This window comes from Candida tropicalis, assembly GCF_000006335.3.
Source record: "Candida tropicalis MYA-3404 genomic scaffold supercont3.5, whole genome shotgun sequence".
NCBI classification, from domain to species: domain Eukaryota; kingdom Fungi; phylum Ascomycota; class Pichiomycetes; order Serinales; family Debaryomycetaceae; genus Candida; species Candida tropicalis.
In genome coordinates, this window is record NW_003020057.1 from 989,804 (window position 1) to 1,010,811 (window position 21,008).

The 21,008-nt window shown below is 32.4% G+C and overlaps 7 protein-coding genes across 7 annotated transcripts; 2 read left to right on the top strand and 5 right to left on the bottom strand. All coding sequences in view use genetic code 12, as the record gives it.

The window, feature by feature from the left end:
- Positions 1-2,491: 2,491 nt before the first annotated feature.
- Positions 2,492-3,874, bottom strand: IPT1 (inositolphosphotransferase; the record flags this gene model as incomplete). The annotated part of the gene is made up of 1 exon (XM_002549785.1): positions 2,492-3,874. The coding sequence occupies one exon, from the start codon at positions 3,872-3,874 to the stop codon at positions 2,492-2,494; it is 1,383 nt and encodes a 460-aa protein (XP_002549831.1).
- A 3,000-nt stretch (positions 3,875-6,874) lies between these two features.
- Positions 6,875-9,031, top strand: CTRG_04129 (uncharacterized protein; the record flags this gene model as incomplete). The annotated part of the gene is made up of 1 exon (XM_002549786.1): positions 6,875-9,031. The coding sequence occupies one exon, from the start codon at positions 6,875-6,877 to the stop codon at positions 9,029-9,031; it is 2,157 nt and encodes a 718-aa protein (XP_002549832.1).
- A 114-nt stretch (positions 9,032-9,145) lies between these two features.
- CTRG_04130 (Zn(II)2Cys6 transcription factor) lies at positions 9,146-11,191 on the bottom strand (the record flags this gene model as incomplete). Its single annotated transcript, XM_002549787.1, has 1 exon — positions 9,146-11,191. One exon carries the CDS (start codon positions 11,189-11,191, stop codon positions 9,146-9,148), a length of 2,046 nt encoding a protein of 681 aa, XP_002549833.1.
- A 928-nt stretch (positions 11,192-12,119) lies between these two features.
- Positions 12,120-13,955, bottom strand: CTRG_04131 (basic amino acid transporter; the record flags this gene model as incomplete). The annotated part of the gene is made up of 1 exon (XM_002549788.1): positions 12,120-13,955. One exon carries the CDS (start codon positions 13,953-13,955, stop codon positions 12,120-12,122), a length of 1,836 nt encoding a protein of 611 aa, XP_002549834.1.
- Positions 13,956-16,670: 2,715 nt separating this feature from the next.
- On the bottom strand, positions 16,671-17,648 carry CTRG_04132 (5'/3'-nucleotidase SurE; the record flags this gene model as incomplete). Its single annotated transcript, XM_002549789.1, has 1 exon — positions 16,671-17,648. The coding sequence occupies one exon, from the start codon at positions 17,646-17,648 to the stop codon at positions 16,671-16,673; it is 978 nt and encodes a 325-aa protein (XP_002549835.1).
- A 379-nt stretch (positions 17,649-18,027) lies between these two features.
- CTRG_04133 (uncharacterized protein) lies at positions 18,028-19,377 on the top strand (the record flags this gene model as incomplete). The annotated part of the gene is made up of 1 exon (XM_002549790.1): positions 18,028-19,377. One exon carries the CDS (start codon positions 18,028-18,030, stop codon positions 19,375-19,377), a length of 1,350 nt encoding a protein of 449 aa, XP_002549836.1.
- A 43-nt stretch (positions 19,378-19,420) lies between these two features.
- Positions 19,421-20,446, bottom strand: GRP1 (Grp1p; the record flags this gene model as incomplete). Its single annotated transcript, XM_002549791.1, has 1 exon — positions 19,421-20,446. The coding sequence occupies one exon, from the start codon at positions 20,444-20,446 to the stop codon at positions 19,421-19,423; it is 1,026 nt and encodes a 341-aa protein (XP_002549837.1).
- Positions 20,447-21,008: the final 562 nt, after the last annotated feature.

Genomic DNA, 21,008 nt, shown 5'->3' on the forward strand with positions numbered 1-21,008 from the left:
CAAACCTGATTCAGGGTTATGAAATGGTTTGGAGGCGATGCTGTTGCAAAATGAAAAAAAAAAATGATACACCCACACTAACCAATAAATGATGAGTTGTTGATAATCGACTTTGGTTAAAAGAATTAAATCAACAAAATAATTCAATTTAATGAAATAAAATGAAATAACAAAACTGTTAATCTTGCTGTTGAAAATATAAAATTACAACCAAAGGCAATAATTCAATGAGTCGTGTAGAAAAGTAACAGAAAATTATTACCACCGTAAGCTTTCTGACCTGATGTATAGAAATAGACGTGGTATGGTATTTCAGTTGTAGTGATGAGGAGAAATTATAATGTTGTTGTTTATAATTTTTCTCTCTATTGTTTATTTTGACAATAAATTTGAATCTATTCTTAAAAAATAAAATGTACAACAATTAGTATCATTAGCATGGCTGAGGGAGATTTTTACTTGTATTTATAAGATTATTTTTTTAAATACGATTTAGTATTCAAACACTATATACAGAATTAAAATTGGCTGTGTATGAGTGTGTGTACCTGAATCAAGTATTTTAGTTTCTCTTTGACATTCTCTTTGCTGATCGTAGTCTGAAAACCATATGCACATATTCCAGTTGGTATCTTTGCTTGTAACCAATAGAAGACCAACACCGATTATTAGCTTACTGTATGTTGTTGCCCTTGTTTTTAAATTTGCTATGGCGAATTCATGATAGTATGACCCTTAACTAATTAATTAATTAATTTCTCCCCACTCTTAATTGATAATTTGATAGGTAAATTATGAAACACACATACACCCCTGATTATGTTTTCTTACGAGAATTCGTTAATTTAGGAACCGATTATATAATCGATTTTTTATCAAAATTATCGGATCGACTGCTCAAATCAAGAACAAATCTATGGCAACAAGACAAGGCAAAGCAAAACGCAAAACTAAAAAAATAAAAGTAAAATAAAAAAAATATACAATTTTCTTTATATAAACTAAAACACAGATTGTCTTGTTTTAGAAACAATTTGGAATAATAGGGGAATCAACCACTATTGTTAACTCACGCATTCCTCCTCCTTCCCTAGGCTCTTAAAAATTCAACAATTAAAATTAATTTTTAATTCTTGTCATTTTGGGAATGATGTAATGATACCAAGACATAACTTGTTTGGAGTTATCGCTTGACATGACTTCAATTTTGTCGTCTTTAAATCAATGAGACTAGAACAACGTCAAAACTGGGATTTCAGTTACATGGGTTGTTGTCAATACTTCGGTATATGTCCGTTTAATACTTATAAAATTAGCACGACAATGACGCAAACGAGAGGCTGAAACATTCAAATGAAAAATGTGTGACAAAATCAAACAACACAATCATTGCGAAATCCACTGAAAATTCTTTTGTGCTGCAATTGATCAAATGTACACGACACGTTGTTGTTGTTGTACAATAATTAAGCGAAGAGAAAAAAGAAAAAAAAAAGAAATTCTGTTTCGTTAGAAATAAACACACAATATCTGTATGGTGAATTGGTTCTAGAATTGGGTAGTATCTATTTGTGATTGTATTGTTAGTAAGCATGAATTATCTTGAATCTGATTGATTGAATAAATCAACTAGATTTTTATTAATCGATGATATATTCAAAATATCCATCACAAGACAATTCACCAACCTTAGTTTAAAAACCTTGATTACATAAACAATTCAGCAATCAAAAATCTTCAATTTACACTTGACAACAACAACAACAACAATAAAATGTAAGAAAAATTTCTTTTTCTTTTTTTTTAATTATTTTCATATTTATGAATTTGGCACACGACGTTGCATGTGGGTCGTGTGCATGTGTAGGATTCCGCCCATTTCTTGAATAAAAAAAAATTTGTCATTCCACACGCACACACGCACGCACACACGCACACGGCCCCACCTCCAGCAGCCTTGTTTCATAAACAATAACAACGCGAAAAATGCAATAAAAATTATATACACGACTGACTGTATAAAAATAAAAAAAAAGTTTCATAGACGGCAAACTAAACAAAAAGGATCTTCGATGGGGGTGTATGATTTAGTTTTACGACGTAGGTTCAAAGGGGGAGTATCTAGAGATGTTTACCATCTGGAATTTTTTTTTTTTTTTTTTTTTTTTGCAACTTTATAAATTGAGGCGGTTGCTGGTTTATAATTTAAACAAATGTAACTTTTTTTTAGCAGTCAAACTGAGATTCATTAATATATGTATAGAATAGAAAAATCATTATAAATTAGGAATTCAAAATAACTAATAATAAAAACACATGTATGTATGTATATATATACATCTATCTAATTGATATATCAAAAAGGGAGGGTTGTAAGTAGCAGGGATATGTGTATGCATGCAAAATGGATATACAGTATAATAAATGTAATATAATGTAAGGGAGGGTTGGAATGGGGAGGGTCGTCAACATTGGTAGCATTATAAAGGGTTTAACTTAAAGGATCAAAAAAGCTTTGCAATTTAGTATTTCTGAAAACTCTCATTCCCATGGTACTACCATTATTAAAATCATAACTTAATCTCAGTTTAACAAATTTAGCATCTGATTTAATGATTCGTAATTTATAAATAATTGTAAACCAAGTAATAGAATACATCATCCCACAAATCAAATCCAATCTCCAATGATGATCCAAATAAATAGTAGCCCACCATTGAATACAAACAAATGAAAACGCCAATAATTTAATTATTGTCCATCTTGCATAATATCCAACAAATAAAAATGTCATAACTGCCATAGCTGAATGTAATGAAGGTAAAGCTCCAAATACAATTGGAGAAGCATGAAATCCTTTTGATGTAATATGAGTACCTAAAGCTACATCAACTCTGATTAAACCAGCTGCATAACCTGGTGTATCATAATCTGCATAAGCATCTTCACCATTTAAATGAATAAACCAAGGTGGAGCATTTGGAAATACTAAATGAGTTAAAACACCACAAATATTCATTAATCCAAGAGCTAATGAATAAGATTTAAGTGCTCCTGGAGCTTGAAATACATATAACCAAACAGCTGTAACTATAGGAACAGTAATATGACCTAAAACATATGAAACCCATGCCATATAATCTTCCCATTGTCTAATTGGATCTTTTAACCAATGAACAAAATTTAAAATAAACCAACTTGTAGATATTAATAAAGGAGGTAAGAAATACCAACAATTAATTGGTGAATAAATTCCTGTTTTTTGATGATTTTCAATGATTTTTTCATTTATTGATTGAGCCATAGCACCAATTTCAATAGGTGTTAAATTTGGAATTAATACAAATGGTTGATGGTGATGATCATTTTGAAAATCCAATGGTGGTGGATCAATAGCTTTTGATAATTCTTTTGGAAATGATTCTAATTCAACATCACTTGCGGAGTCCGAACTAGATAATCTGAAATCATCTTCATATGGATTGGTATTCTCATTATATTCTTGTTGTTCTCCTTGATTTTGCAAAGGAATATAAGTAGTATTATTTTGATGGGATTTAGTCTTACGTTGATAAACCAAACGGTATAAAGCAATACTTAAACCTAATAGACAAATAATAGTAGTGATTCCACCTTGTATAGTACTAAACATAAAAGTATCTACATGATAAGCCAAGGAAACATGAATTTTGGGACGTATTTTATGAGGAATCAATCCGGCATTTTTAAATATTAATAACCATATGAATACAGGACTAAAGTTTATACAAAAATTTAGAATCAATTGAAAGATATTTCTTTGATTTAATCCTGACCAAAATACTCTATAAAAGAACTGGTAGATTAGTACCAATGGCTTAAGTATTGAATTCATGATATTCCGTGAGGAGTGGAGAAAGGGAGCGGTAAAGTAGGAACAAGGGCAGGGCTATGTGCGGAAGTGGTGGTAGTAAAATAATAAAAGTTATCCGACTCAGGGGTCCTATTCCAAAGTTATATAAATAATAATGATAGAAGTAGTGGTAGTAGTATAAGAAGAAGAAGAAGAAGAAGAAGAAGTAGGAAAAAGGAAAAGGAAAAGAAAAAAAAAACCAAAAAAAGGGGAAGAAGAATAATGATGGGTTTTTAGTATATTCTTTATTTGTTTTTAATTCAATCATCCATCGACTACTGAATGAAAAGGCGAATCCCTTTTTGTTTCTTTTTAGTTGGTGTGTTTTTGTATGAACAAGGGTAAGTTTGTGTTATTATTGTAAATTTTAGGAGAAATTGGTCAAGTATAAGCCTAATCTAAAGCGGGACTTCCAGTATAATAGCTGTCGTGTGTAGCTCTGTGTTCACTCTGCTGACTGCATACAAGCCTTGTTCACTAATTTAACTATTGCTGCAGATTTTAAGATAGTATGATTTAAAAGATTTCAACAGGAATACAGTGTGTTCACTATTTGGATTTCTTTTTCTTTAGAATAGAAAAGACATGTTTGGTTTATGTTAAGTCTATTCTTAGGCATGGAGAAGAAAACATAAACCTACTTGGAAATACATCCCAACTCCCTGATCCTCCTCTTTCTCCTCCTGTCCCTTGGATGAATTGAGTGTTAAAATAGAAATCTCTTGTTGTTCTTGTTGTTGTGTGATTATATAATCAATCGGAAGGATAACTAAAAAAAAAGGAAAATTTTTCTTCTAACATTGACTTTGTAACCCTAACCACGGAATTAATGGGGGAGGCGGAGAGAGTGTGAACTGTACAGTTGAGGAAAAAAAAATTTCTTTTTTTATTTTTCCATTTTCGTTCCCAGGATGAGATGGCGGGAAGAAATTAGTACGATCTTACACGGCAGTTGTTTTTTTTGTTTCAGCTAGAGGGGGTTGGGTTGGGAGATAATGAAAAATAAAATATACACAGAATTCTCATTACGAAATGTACTAGATCTTGTAATTAGGTGGGCGGGTAACGGTTGAGATGATCTTTATTTTTCTTTTTTAGATTCGCCCAATGTATAAATTCTCAATTGTATTCAACATTACTCTTAGAAATCCACCGCCTATAGACAAACTCTTGCGCCGGGGAGCGTCAAAGTGAGGCGGTGCTATCCGTGTAAGTTATGTATATTTTATATATTTATCATGCACTCTGGCTCCCGCGTTTTACCCAAAATCATTCAATTGATCCATCATCACACAAGGAATCGAAATTGATAAGGGCACGACACGTCCACCATAAACGATTATGATAACTAGATCTAGATGATTAGATTATCAAGCAACAATTGATATTTTTTTTGTTTTCTTGTCTTGTATATCAATGGACCATCTTATCCCGATGTATAATTTATATAAACAGTACAGTAGATTGTAAAAATTTTTCCTTGTTTTTTATTTTTTTTTTTGACACTCCGGAATTATTTTACATTTAAACTTTAGAATTTAATCTGTACAGAAGAAAAAGGTAATATCGTGCATGTAGCAACAACTACATATAACAGCAAGACGAAGTATAAAAAAAAGTCAAACAAGTCATTGAATTGATGGAATCATCGGGACTACTCAATGATCCTTGGTTTCATTTAACTTTGAATAATGCTAAAAATGGCATTCTCTTTCTACACAACAGTTGTGTAGTATATATATGTAAACATCCTTTCATGTTACAACATGGAGAGAATAATTTCCGTTAGTAATTGTTTGCTAATGTTTGATTAGATATAATCTTTTTGCAAAACAAAATCAGAGGATTTAAACCTCTACTTGATCAACTATCCAGATACTACCATAGATTTCTAATCAGAAAATCCAATTCTAGATTCCTGGTGTTAAACAACAACAATAATCCTATGTTTATATACAAAGTCTTGGTTGATAATTTTAAACTCTGGATCCTTAGTTTATCTTATAAGCACTTGTAGATTACTAATGACGTAATCAAGAGTACCCAACCAACCAAAGATATTTTCAGAATCTTATGGAATGCCGATTAAAGTTAAAAACTAAAAATTGTTCATCGCCAAGAGTTGAGTTTATCAAACACTTGCAAACCACGTCCCCCCTTCTCACAAAAAAAACTATCGGGAGCATACACCCGTTAGATGATTATCATTTATTGCAAACTGATACTTTTGCAGCTATTGGATGACTAAATGACATAAATAGCATCAATCGGGTCTCGTAGGTATTTAAATAATTAGTCTGTCAACAACTGAATGAATTGTGAAACCTTTGCATTTTTTACAATCAAATTTTTAGTTGAATTATGATACAATTTTCTCAACAAAATAGTCATATACAGAGAAAACTTAAGTAAAATATCCAATAATCAATGAGTCGGAAATATCTGCAGTTTCTCTTATTGACTTGCAATCACACCATTGACTTTCAATTGATAAACTATTACAAATCAATGGTTTTTATTACTGTCCACGTGATTAATATCAAGGGAACAAGATCACGTGACTAACATATATCAATATTGGTCTTATTTGAAACGTAATTTCTTTAAATATTCAAATATTATTAATTGCATAATCTTGTAGAGCCCTGTATCTTGATCTATGGTATAGCAATGGTTGATAAATAAAAATTATTATTTTCTTTAAAGTGAGAATGATTTATAAATTTTGAAACGCCCCCTAATTGATGGTTATGATAGAATGGTAATATAAAACAAAAATTTGTAGGACAATTTCATATTGACATGACAATTCAGGGGGTGGGGGAGGGGATATGTAAATTTCAACTATAAAAGGAGGTGATTATTTTTCTAATTGGTTGATGTTTCACCATCCATTCCTATCTAGAATGAACAGTTTTGTATTATAAAACCCCCCCTTTTCTAACTATTTTCTCTTACTTCAACTCTTTAACCTTATCAACAATGTGTTCTTTTGATGACTTGCCAATTGAAGTTGTCGAAAAAATCTTTGGCCATTTCTCTCATGAACAATTATTCAGGTTGTCATACATTAACAATCTTGGACCTCACATTGCAAGAATAATTTGTACTAGCCTTATATTTGAAAATTGTACTACTAAACAACCAGGATTACATATTTCCAGGAAGGGATTTGTAGTGGTTCAATCATCTGGATTTAACAATGCTTTGGATTTAATTGAATCTATTTTTCTTAAGGAGATAAAATTTGATAATCCATTTCATGCTATTGAATTAATGAAACAGAGACCACAATATTTCAAGAATACGAAAATCCATCTTGATCTAACTAAAATCAGTTCATTAAATCCAAAATTATTTGAATTTATTGGTGAGTATGAGAAAACTCCCTTTCCTGTAGATTCATTGAGTATTTATCGTGCATCCGATATTGATAAATATCTTTCTGCTTATTTAACTATACATGTAACTACGTTTGAAGCTAACACCATTCATGCTGGCGATATTAGAAAAATTTCCAAATTTTGGTTTCCTAATTTACAATCACTTAAATTACTGAATGAATTAACTGCTGGTCAGATTACTCAACTTCCACGAAATTTAATCAACTTAAGTTGTGTATTAGTTCCAAAAGGTCCAAATGACATTAAAGCATTACCTAAAGATTTAATTGAATTGACTTTATTGTATAAACTCAAGCAACGTCATCATGTGTCAAGTTTGTCACATATAGCTAATCTTAGAGTTCTAAAACTTACCAGCTTTCACAAAAAATCATATGTCGAATGGCAATTGCCATTAAATTTAGAGATATTACATCTTGAATATTCAAATTTTTTTCATGGTAGGTTAGATAAAATGTGTCCTAAATTGAAAGAATTAAAAATTGGTATCAATCATAAAAACAAAGAAAGTAATAATAAATATGGTCCATTGATGGATCTTCCTAATAATTTAAAAATATTAGAAATTCCATCTACTTGTCTTGAATTCGAAGATGATATTCCATTTAGGAATTTGTTAAGAACTGTTCCAAATATAATTACCAAATTAACTTTACCTAAAAATTTGAAAAAATTGACTATTAAAGAACCCCCAAAAAGAGGTAAAATATCAATTATTGATTTTAATATTAATCAATTATTATGTCTTGAAGAATTGAATATTAACTCAGTTTCTAAATTGAAATTAATTGGTGCTATTCCAAGAGGTATCATAAGATTAAATTTAATCAAGATTAATAAATTTGATTGTAATGAATTAATACACCTTGAAAAACTTGAATCTGTTACTCTTGAAAATATTTCATGTTTAATGAATCAAGGGTTTTCTTATTTACTTCCAAAATCATTAAGAGAATTAAGTATTATTAATTGTGGTATTTGTCATGTGTTTATTAACTCACCAAGTATTAATTATTTAAACTTGAGAGGAAACATGTTTTATGTCATTAATAAAGACACTTTTAATATTCCTTCCAATGTTTATTATTTGAATTTATCAGATTGTCATATAAAAGATATTTCATATAAATTACCTGAAAATTTAGATTATTTGGATTTACAAAATAATCAAATTAGATTTCTTGTTGATATTCCTAAATATTTGGATACTTTACTACTTGACAATAATAAAATTGGTGAGTATGGATATCCACCTATAGTATTTCCTTCTGGTTTGAAAATTCTTGGGTTATCTCGTAATGTAATAACTACTGATACGATGAAAAATTTGGAATTTTCATATTGTTTGAGTTTGATTACGTTGATGATGTCATTTAATAAACTTGATAAAGTCTACACTGATACGATCCCTGTGTCAGTCAGAACTTTATATTTAAATAATAATAACATCTCGTCAATTATTGGTGATTTTAAATGCCATAAACTTGGAAAATTAGTTTTATCAGAGAATAAATTAAATAAATATTTCCATAATTTCAAAGGTGGATTGTTTGGTAATGATATTTGTCTTGTTGATGTTGATCAGAATGGATTAGTTGAATCAGACTTTAGACGGTTATCTATTGAATTATCTAAAAAACCAAACTTTGTAAAATTAAAAGTTGAACCAGATCTTATCTCTAATGGTATTGGTAGTTCAGATGGCAGACCTAGAAAGATTCGTAGATTAACATGATTAATCTTCATTAAAGTTTGATTTTAAAAGTAGTTATTTACTAAGCCTATACTGTTTAAAATATACATTTTACTTTTGTTGATAGTCTCTAATAATAAAACAAAATTGTTACACCTAAGCTAATGCAATAGCATAATCTTCTTCAACGACAAATTTCTCCCAATCATTAACAAATCCCATCAATCTCTTTCTTCTCTTGAACTTTCTTGAATCTTTATTAACCACACCAACACTTTGTAAATCAGAATTGGCCATATCTCTTTTCTTCCAAATATTAACAATGATTTTTCTGGTCTTACCTATATTACCCAAAGAATTACAATCTAATTTATCCAAAATGGACAATGCCAAATATCTCAATTCTTCACATTTCGGATCAATACATGATATTTGAGAACTTGCCATAAACACCGGCCAAATTAAACTAGACCATGGGAGATCGTTTTTAATTATGATATATTCCAAATGTTTAAATATTTCATGAACTAAATCATGAATGGTATCATCTTCAGGAGTTAAACACATTAGACATGATTGAAGATATAATTCAGTAGATAATCTTTTAACTTCACAAGCCAATAAGAAACAGACTTCTTCTGGCTCTGTTGATATATTGCCAATTGATGTTATTTTCATTTCATTAATTCGACGTAACATATCTTCACTCAATGTTAAATAATCCGTTTCTTTAACGGAATTTCTAAATCTTTCAAATGATAAATCAGTTATATCAGAAATAATAGGAATCAATCGTCTATCACATCCCATCCAACTAACTAAACTAACTTGATTTGTCATGACAGATTCATTTTGTTCTTCTAATTCAAGGAAAAACATGTTGACATCTTTACATGCTGTTCTACCCATGGATTCTTGATAATCAAGAAATTCAAGACAAAATTTCAATAATGAATATTCTAAACTTTCTTTTGGAATATGGAAATTTTTTGAAGTTAATAATTTTTTACACAATTTCAAATAAACTGTCCATTTTCTATCACAATCATTAGCAAATTCATATAATATTAATAATACCAAACAAACTAATAAATCAGTATCAAATGGTTTTTCTGTATCCACACCTCTGATAAGTCTCTCTATTTCTGGTTGGATTTTACCTAAGCCTAAATCTTGAAAATGTCTGGCTTTATTCAACCATCCTGCTCTTTCAGAAATATCATTCAATTTCGATAAATACATTGATCCTAATGAAAGTATAAGGAAGAAAATAGCATTGTTTTTCTGGGAATATTTCATTAACGAAGACAAGTCTAACCCTTTTTCAATAACTATTGATTTTGCTTGGTTATTTTCTATTTGTTGATAAGTTATTGAATTATTACCAACTGGACTTAAAATTGGAGAAATGAAATCAATATAATAACTCAAAGCATATCCTAACGCATTAACATCTTTAATACCGGATCCATAAATCACATCATGGGGAATTATTGATGATTGTAACGAATGACTCAAATGATATTCTGGTTCTTTATCATTCACATCATGAACAAAAAAATTAATAAACTTGAGATTATTTTTATTTTTAATTAATTGATAATGTGAATTCATTCCTTTTTTAACCAATAAATCAGTAGTTAATTTATTAGTATTACCAGAAGAATTAATACCTTCCCTACCAAATCTTTTTCCCTTAGCTTCAACATCTTCTCTAAATTGTAGTTGTAAAGTATAATTACAAGATAATCCTTTTTCAACACATCTTGAACAAGATGGTTTAGTTTCATCACATTTTAATTTCTTAGTTCGACATCCTAAACATGCTCTTCTTGATCTTGCAATAGATTGTTTCTTTCTTGGTTTAAGCTTTTGCTTTTGTTTTGCTATAAGGAATTTTTCATCAACTAAGAAATCACCAAAATCAGAATATGGCGAAGTTTGTGTTGTTGATGACGGATCTGATTTATCGAAAGAAATCATAGATACAGATCCATACCCTAAGACTCTATTAAAATCTTCATCAAATGAATTATAATATGTTGTCAGTTGTTGTTCTTGATGTTGTTTTTCATGAGTTGAAGATACTGGGGATAATCTGCTCGCTAAAGAAATAGGAGACGACTCACTAAGCAGATTAAAATGATAAAACTCAGATAATGGTGAGACTGGTATAGTTGGTTGTGGATTGTTAGAATACATAGCGATACTTATTTACACTGAAAACAAAAAAAAAAAAAATGGAAAACCAAACCAAAGAAGAAGAATAAATGGGAAATCCGCCTTGGTTTATATAGCAAAAACAATGAACTCTCTCTCTGTGTGTGTATAATGTGTGTTTAACTTTTCGGACAATTTCAGAAAATTGTTCCTTGTTCCGAAGAATATTATTTTAAACTGTGAGCAACCGTTTTGGGACTTTGTGTAATAAAATATAATCAAGAGAGGGGGAAGTAATGAATCCACCACACAGATATTGCCACATTGGGAAATCGACAAACCGTTGAAACATATGCATATCAATAAATAGAATGGTATAACAATATGTTGCAAAAGAACATATCAGTACAAGTTAGCCATATTCATAACCAGAGTTCAAGATCTTCCAAGTTTGAGCAAGATGAAATTTTCCCCATGGATTTCTTTTTTTCGAGTTTGTGGGGAATGTAGTCTTTTGAAAAAGCAATATAGTGTAACCACGTTGATATTATTTTCAAACTCCACAATTTGGTGCAATTTAAATGACTCAACATTAATTTAAAAACTGCATTCAGAATTAAAAATCCTGTGAATATTGGTTATTTTCTTGAACAAAAGCGGTTAGATAAACCCAATTAATTCTCAAGAACAATGGAAGTACATGTAAAATTTTTTTTTTTTTCACTTTTATAATATGTCGATAACAATGGAGTTCTTTGATGAAATCGGCGAATAACTTAAAAGTCCGTCATTCATTTGACTCTGGATAACTGTATGATCACGTAACACAGACCGAAAACGGTTATTCAATGCTACCAACAATAAAAAAAGAACCAATTATTATTAAAACGAATTATCTATTATTATTATTATTAGTATTATTAAAAATATTATTATATTACTATTTACACTTAAAAGTTGTTCATAAATTCTATTTATCACTTGGCTTTTCAAGATCTTTGTCCAAAGACTCCAGGGATTGCAGGGTTTCATTAGTTTCTTCTTGTACCTCAATATCTTCTTCGTCTTTCTTTTCAGTTTTTGGTCTCATTTCAACTTGAGCAGGTAATTTCTTGTTAGTAACAAAGAAACAAGCCAAAAATGAAATAACAGCAAATCCAATAGTTGTATAGTAAACATTTCTTATAGCATCCATAATTTGAGTTTTAACAAAATGAACAGTTTCGGGATTTAAAGTTTTCAAAATTTCAGTAGATGAAATTAATTCATTGATATTAAGTTTTTGTAAATCTTGTAATATTTCAGGATCAGTAAGTTTAGCCACATTCTTCTTGAAAATATTTCTCAATGATGCAGTATATACAGCATCAGCTAAAACAGTACCAAAAGCAGACAAAATAGATCTAGAAAAATTAATGAAAATAGTAGTCATAATCATACCCGATGGAGTTTTTGGTGCTTTAATTTGTGCTGATAAAATTGATGGTTGCATTGCTAACCCAGCAGAAACACCAATAATAATCAATAAACCAACTTGTTTGGAGAAGGATGAATCAACTTGAAGTAATGTTAATAATCCACAACCGATTGGTCCAAGAATACCTGAAGCAATATTATATGGTTTGACAAATCTAAGTTTCTGCACTAAAATACCCGAAGCCATGGAAGAAATAACCACAGCAATAACTGTTGGAAGTAAATGAAGACCAGCACCTAATGGAGAAGCATCTTTAATAACTTGGAAATAAATAGATCCATAGATTAATGACATGATGAAAGCAGAAAACATACCAGAAATACAAAGAGTAGAAGCAATAATTTGTGGAACTTTAACAACTTCAGTACCAATGATTTGATTCTTGGAGAATCCAAAGTTCCAAATACAGAATGCAATCAATAAAACAGGACCAATAACAAAACATGAAATAACAGCACTTGAATTCCATGGGAATTCTTCAGTACCAAAAGTTAATGCTAATAAAAACACCACACATCCTGAAATCAACAAAAATGTACCAAAATAATCAAATCTCAACAATTCGGCCTTGATATCCACTTTTGGAGTTGGAGGACGGAATGAATACAAGAAAACAGCTAAAGCCAATCCACCAACTGGTAAATTAATATAAAATGCCCATCTCCAAGTAACATGAGAAGTGAAAGCACCACCAATTAAAGGACCCAACACTGAAGCAATAGCAAAAGTTACTGAAAAAATACTCAATGCAAAAGGACGTTTGTTAATTGGAACAACTTCAGATGCAATGACGAAAACACCACTATTAATACCGGCACCACCAACACCGGCTAAAACTCTCCCACCGATTAAAACATTCATACTACTCGCTAATGCACACATTAATGAACCACCTTCAAACAATATAATGGCAACTACCATGGCCCATTTACGACCAATGATAATAGACAATTTACCAAAAGGTTGAATAAAAACAGCCATGGCTAATAAAAATCCACTAGAAAGCCATCCCACTTGAGCAAAAGAATTAAATTTAGTACCCACTGTAGTTAAAATAGTAGCAATAATGGTTTGATCTAATGCAAATATGAATAACACCAAAAATAATGAAACAAAACAAAGTATTAATTGTGTGCCATGCAAATAATGATCTTCTTTAGAAGTACCATCACCTGCATCTGCTTCTTTGAATTTCTTACTGCTGGCATTGGTTTGTTGTTTTTCTAAATCATGAAGTTGTTCCTGTGGGGATATAACGAGGGAAGCGATGTCATTATCATCGTTGATTGACGATTGTGGTTGGCTTGTAGTCGGAGTGTGCTGACTCATTGTTTGACAAGATGACTAGTTGATAATATAGCAAATGAAATTTGGATAGTCAACTAGTAAAATGAAAATTTTTTTGTCACAATTCAAATCTGAAATTAAGGTTCCATGGTTAGGTTTATATATTCCCGGGTTTAAATTCGCAAAAAAAAAAAAAAAAAAAAAAAAAAATTGTGTCTGTTCGCGCAGGAGAGGCTATCATCGGAATTGCATATTTCTCGTCCTTTTTTATGTAATCAGTACATTTGACTAATGTCGTCCAGTCTTTACCCGTTTGTATTCAACCACCTTCCCTTGTGCTCAATACTAATCCCTATCAACAATAAGTTCCCAACATTACTCCTCGATCCGTTTGGTTAATCTTGTTTGGACACGACTGTGTAGACGGAGATGAGCAATTTCTTTTATTTTTTTTTTTCAATTTTGTAGGGCTTGTTTGACACAATACGCGCATAGGTCTCGTTAATACATCCTAACTAGGTAATTCCCGTAAAAATTTATTTCCGTGTCCGACTTAATCCCGTACGGGACACGGAGTTAATTATTATTATTAGTAACATATGAAATTTGCATCAACAGCACCAGTTGATAAACAGGGTTATATTATTATAAGACGTGTGATATGACTGCCACTAGGGTAGGATATCTGATTTTGTTACAACTCCTTGAATATGTCTCCATGTGGTGTTGCTACAATATGGAAATAATGGGTGCTTTAGTAGAACAGAGCATTTGCAACTTTTAATTGTTCAACCATAGAAGTTATCGCACGAACATATTCATATTGAAATACACACTTGCTGCAAATATACTTTACCCCTGAATAAAGATATCTTCTAAAAAAAGTTATTGTCCTCCCAGGATACTTGGCAAGCCTCCTAGTACGTATTCTATTCAGTTGCAAAACTGCACGTGCTACCACGTAAAACTTGTCAACCATTTGAGCAATATAATAATACTAATGAGGACAATTCAAAAATTTATCTTCTTCAGTCACGTAGAAACGTATCCCAACTGTACCAATAAAATAACCTATCATTCTTAAATAATAAAACATTCTTTTCCCCTCTTTCAAATGTAGTAGTTGACTGCATGCTCCAAATCAATATGAATAAACTTCATCAATTGGGTATATTTGGTGCATATTACGTAGTTGACTATTATCACACAAGTCTAGTGGTTATTGCACCTCAGATAATTGTCTTTTTCTTTTTTGAATAACTTTTCTGTATTAGTGGTGATGAGTCATTTACTTATTACTAATTGACCTCCTTTTTCTAAATTACTGTTGTGGTTTTCTATAAGTCGTCACTATTTTGTAATTTGGTGCCCTTTTTGCATAATATTTAGTCTTGAATTTACTATTAGATAAGGTTAAAATTTAAGGTCAGTATCAGTTTACGACTGCTCTACATAAACAAATGAACATGTTTTACACAACTAGTACTCTAAATACAATTCATAATTGAGATGCAAAGATAAATCTTTCGATAATAATCTTGAAGATATGTGATAGGTACTTTGCTATATTGATTGATCTTCTGTGATACCAAAAAACTCACAAATATCCACATTTTGTCTAGGGGCAATAGATTTGGGTCAATTTTTTAGATTTGTCGTGTATAAACCGAAAAAACACAAGAATAAATCAATTGGGATCCTGGTTGACCTTGAAAATACCAGGTAACATAAATACTGGAAATATAAAATTAAAATGGTGCAAATGGAACGCATTTAGTGGGACAGTTTCATTGACGCCATATTTAACTGGCTTGATAGTCTAATTATTAATTTCTTTAGAAAATCTATAACTCCATATAGAAAAAGGGCATTTGATATACTACTTGCTGAAAATCATCGTTTCTTTATATTCTGGTATTAGATGATGATATCGACTGACCAATAAGCAGACAAAGAGTGTGTGAACTTGTAAGTGTGTAAGAACATCACTTCAGACCAAAAAATAGTAAAATACTGTCCTAGAAATTTACACGGAGATTTGTTTCTGTGAGGTATTCTATCTTTGATATTAATTCAACACTGAGTCAAAACTTCTAGGCGTATTGAAATATTGTTTAGAATAGAATAAGATTATGTCTTGACTACAGGATATAGTAAGATATACAGGTAGGGTAAGGTAAGTTTATAAAAGTACGGATGTATATTCTAAAAGAAAGGCATGTAAAGTGTAGTATAAAAATAATAGTATCATACTTGTAGATACAGTCGTTGCAGCTTTATTTCGCACTAGTGTAAGAATAATTTTCAGACCAATGTGTCAATATTATTCGCACTATCTGCAACGAAAAGTTCATATTAAGGCGCTCAATATTTGTGCAAAAAATGTTCATATTACGTGACCTCTATTTGTTCATCGTAAAAATGTATGATCTATGATATGAACAAAAAAAGGGCAGTTGGTTGAAAAGTATTATTTCCGCTGGTGTAAACATTTTGACTCCATTTACTATGAACAATTAATCTCCCTTACTATAAATTAAATTGTCGCACTAGTATTAATAATTTCTTTGAACTTGGTACGAACTGAAAATCGAAACGCTGTACAAAAAAAAGATTCTGGCATCACGTGCACTGCACACTCTACCCAAATTAGGAAGTCGCGCTCTACACCGCATCAAAGATAATACGAACTTGTATTATTAGACACTAGCACAACGAGCTACGTATCTATGTACCTATGTATCTATGCATATAACCTCAACCCAAAAGTGGTTGGACCAAAGCCTTGGCTTGTTCGGTCAAGACCAAGTTGGCATCCCAGTCGACGGAGAAGGCAGAAATGGTAGCGTTACACAAGTTTTGTCCGAGGATGAAATTTTCGGTTGGCAAAGTGCAGTCACCGTTGTAGCATGGTTGCATACCTTCTTCCAATCTGTCATCGGCCCATCCCACGGTTTGAGTCTTTTCGTCAAAGACCAACTCGGCGCCCTTGGCACCGCTGCCGGCAATTCTGGTGAAGACCCAGTTTGGATTGGTGCAGCTTTCGTTGTCGTAACCTACAGCTGGGAAATTAACGTTCAAACCAACACCCAACCCCATAGCTCTTGGGTTTTCACCCTGGGACTCGAAGATCTGGTTGACCAACTCGGTTGCCTTCTCGGCCACAATGGTGGACTCCAACAAGTTGTCGTTCAAATCTAAGCCGTCTTTGTAAAAAGTGTTGTTCCAACTCCACGCAGAAAATGCAATAGCCGGGTATCCTCTGTACACAGCTTCAATGGTGGCCCCCATGGTCCCTGATAGAGAGAAATATCCCCCATAATTCTGTGCATAGTTATTTCCTGCTACAACCATGTCAATGGTGATGTTGTCGGCATATGTTGGAAGAATGTAGTCAAAGGCAAAGGCAACACAGGATGCAGGAGTACCGTTGAAATAGAACACGTGATCATCGTCAACTTCATGGCCGTACATAGGAGCACCTGCAGCGGGGTAGCCGTACTCACCATCGGTTTCCAAGGTGGAGGACTCTGGGAGGTCGAATTGACCACCGTGACCAGACATATCGGTGACAGGAGCGACGATGTAGACATTGTGGCCAGCTTCTTTCAATTTGTAGTAGAAGGCACGGATGTTGGCGGTTGCCCAGCCGTCATCGTTGGACATCAAGATGTTCTTGGCTAATGAGGCAGTGGTAGAAGCCAATAAAAGCAAGGCACTGGCGGAGAATTTCATTCTTGGTTGGTGTGTGTGTGTGTGTAAGAGAGACTGGAATTTCGTTGTGAGACGAGATCAATGGATCTGCAGCAGTATTTATACGTCACAGCTGATCTTGTTGAACTCGTTGATTCCGCCCCATCTCAGCTGAGCTCATCTCATGCTGCAGTATCAGTTGAGTTGTTTGTCGTGTTTGTATGAACTATATCTTTCACTGATCTTATTTTGTATTTTTCACGTGACTCAGACAAACTTTTTTTATTGATCTGATAATGGATCAACGGAAAAAAAAATAAAAACAAAAGAAGATCGATACAGCCCGCAAATTTTTTTCTTGCTGTTACATCCATACTCCACGTTTTAATTCCTTCCTTGGATACACAAATTCGTCACTATAATGACAGGTTGGATATCATTTATAACCGATGAAATCGGGTTAAGAACATTATTAAAGGCAAGATGTGATGTCTATATTCTTATACTTCTTCGAATGCTCAGATTGGTTGGGTTTGGTGCAACTTCATTGATCCTAGTCTTATTCTTAAAATCCATAGGTATTGCTGAACAGTTTATTGGATTGTTCATGACCTTGACTTTTATTGGTGATTTAGTTTCATCATTCTTGTTATACATGATAACAGATCAAATTGGAAGAAAGAAAATTATGATACTATGTTGCCTTTTGATGGCTATTACTGGCGTGGTATTTGCATTATCTGAGAACTATTATTTTTTGGTAATAACAGCCATTTTGGGAGTTTTAACACCATCTGGAGGTGAAGTTGGACCATTTCGTACTATTGAACAAAGTTCTATCGCTTCATTAGTTCCCCACGAAGAGAGATCAGATATTTATGCCTGGGATACCTTTCTTGGCACGTTTTGTTCTGCTATTGGTTCCATCTTTGCAGGTACATTAATTGATTTCGTACAAGGGAATTTTGGATTTAGTGTTGCACAAAGTTATAAATGTGTATTTTGGGCATATAGTTTCCTTGCCGTAATCTGTGTGATTTTATGCTTGTTCATCACAAATGATATCGAAGTCAAACCAGAGGAGGATTCGATTGATGATGACGCCTCAGAAACTACACGTTTAATCACACAACCAGAGGAGGCAACAACAACAACCAAAAAGAAGAGGAAATTTACGTTATTACCACCTTTAACTCCTGATACATATTTGATTGTTCTCAAGTTAGGCTTGCTATTCGGACTTGATTCATTTGCTTCGTCATTAACTCCACTTTCATGGATTTCTTATTTCATTAAAAATAAATTCGATGTTCCATCATCTTATCTTGGTTCGGTATTTTTTACCACCGGATTTATTAGTGGTTTTTCTGCTCTTGGTAGCACACCATTGACCAAAAGATTTGGTGCCGTTGTTACCATGGTTTTCACTCATTTACCAGCCTCTATTTTACTTGCATTAGTCCCTGTTCCATCGTCATTTAAAGTAACATTGATGATTTTGATAATTAGATCATGTACTCAAACCATGGATGTCGCTCCAAAACATGTATTTTTAGCTACATTGGTTCCCGACAGTCAAAGAACAGCAGTTTTTGGATTTGTAAATGTTATCAAGACATTATCACAAGTAGTGGGACCTAGTATTGTTGGTGTGATTACCCAACATGGTGCTCAATGGATTACGTTTGTCATTGCCGGTTCCTTGAAAGCTACCTATGACATTGGTATTTTGATTACCTTCTTGACATATAATCGCCATCGTGTACATTAGAGTTTTTTCTTGTCTGTGTCCATTGGACTTCTTATTTATTCGCCTATTTATTTACGCTATCTGTTCTAGAATCTAGTATTTGCTTTACTGTAGACACGACAATGCTCTCTAATGATTCAAACTCCCATGGCAAAAGCTTCTTAGTTGCATTATTGCTTACTTTGGCTAATTTCTTGAAATCATTCTCTTCTGTTCCTGGATTCCCCTTTGGTAGATCCAATTCTGGGAAGTTTTTGTTAACAATGTCAAGTAACAATTGTGTAGTAAAATATCCATTTGTCATTAACAACCTCTTATTAACTAATTCATCCGTTTCAATGGCATACACTTGAACTTTAGCAATATCATTCACAGATATATATCCACCAGCATCGTTTTCAAATGTGGAATTATTTCCATGATTCAATTTGAGCACATCATCGATAAGTTCATTTGAACTATTAAATCTTTTAGGGTCAAAATCATAAGCCTTAGGACCAAAAACCCAAGATGGATTAACCACCACCAAACCAAATGGTGGTTTCTGCATCATGACAAATTCCCATGCAAATTTCTCTGCAAATGCTTTGGATGCATAATATGCGGTGATATTGTCTTTCTTTGCATCTTCATATTTCGTATTGTTCCAACTTCCTTCATTGAAAGATAACTCTGGATTTGTTTCATCTTTATTGGAATACATTGCTGCATCAGAAGATGTGAGAACAAGACGTTTTAACTCTGGACAATGGGTAAGTGCTGCATTTAGTACGTTTTCTGTTCCTTGGATTGCTGGTTTGAGAATAACATTTTCCGGATCTTCAGTATCGAATGTTAATGGTGACGCAGCATGGAATAAATATTTGATATCGTTATGTTTTGACAAAACTTCATCAAATGCATCTGGAGCAGATAACTCAGGAACAATCTCATAAGTGAAGTTGTCTGTTGGTAACATCATTGATTTCATTTGTTCACCTTTTGATGCCGATCTAACTGTTCCAACCACTTCATACCCTTTGGATAACAAAAGTTTAATAATATGTTGAGCAATAAACCCAGTAGCTCCTGTAACGAATGCCTTTGTCATGATGTGGTAGTGATGTTGTAGTAAGAAATATAGTACATATGTTCTACAGTAGCAATTTTTTCTTTTTCTTTCTGTTGATCATACCGGGTACGGATTCGGTTTCCTATTTCGGACTGCGCGATAGCAAAAGTTTATCACAAGAATCATACATGTTTATGTATTTTACTAAAAACAATTTAACTATTTAGATATACTCTGATAAGTTGAAAGAACCTGATTCCAAAGCCTTGTTAGCAATTTGTCTGATCTTCCTTTGTCCTGGAGTCAAACCGTCTTTGATTTCAAAAAGTGCCAATCCCATGGATCTTTTTGCGTCTTGGTCATTTTCCAAATGAGACACATCTGCACCCTGATACTCATCTTGTTTTGCCTTTTCAGATAATTGAGACCTATAATCTTCAGGTGAGATATTTTTCAAGAAAGCTTGCTTTGTATCTAATAAAGTATCAATATTTGTAATTGACAAAGGAGTAGCACCATAATACAACACCAGTGAATGACCATCACCGTTATGTTCTCTATCAACTTCATGTGGTATGTCGACATGCCAGAATACAAAACT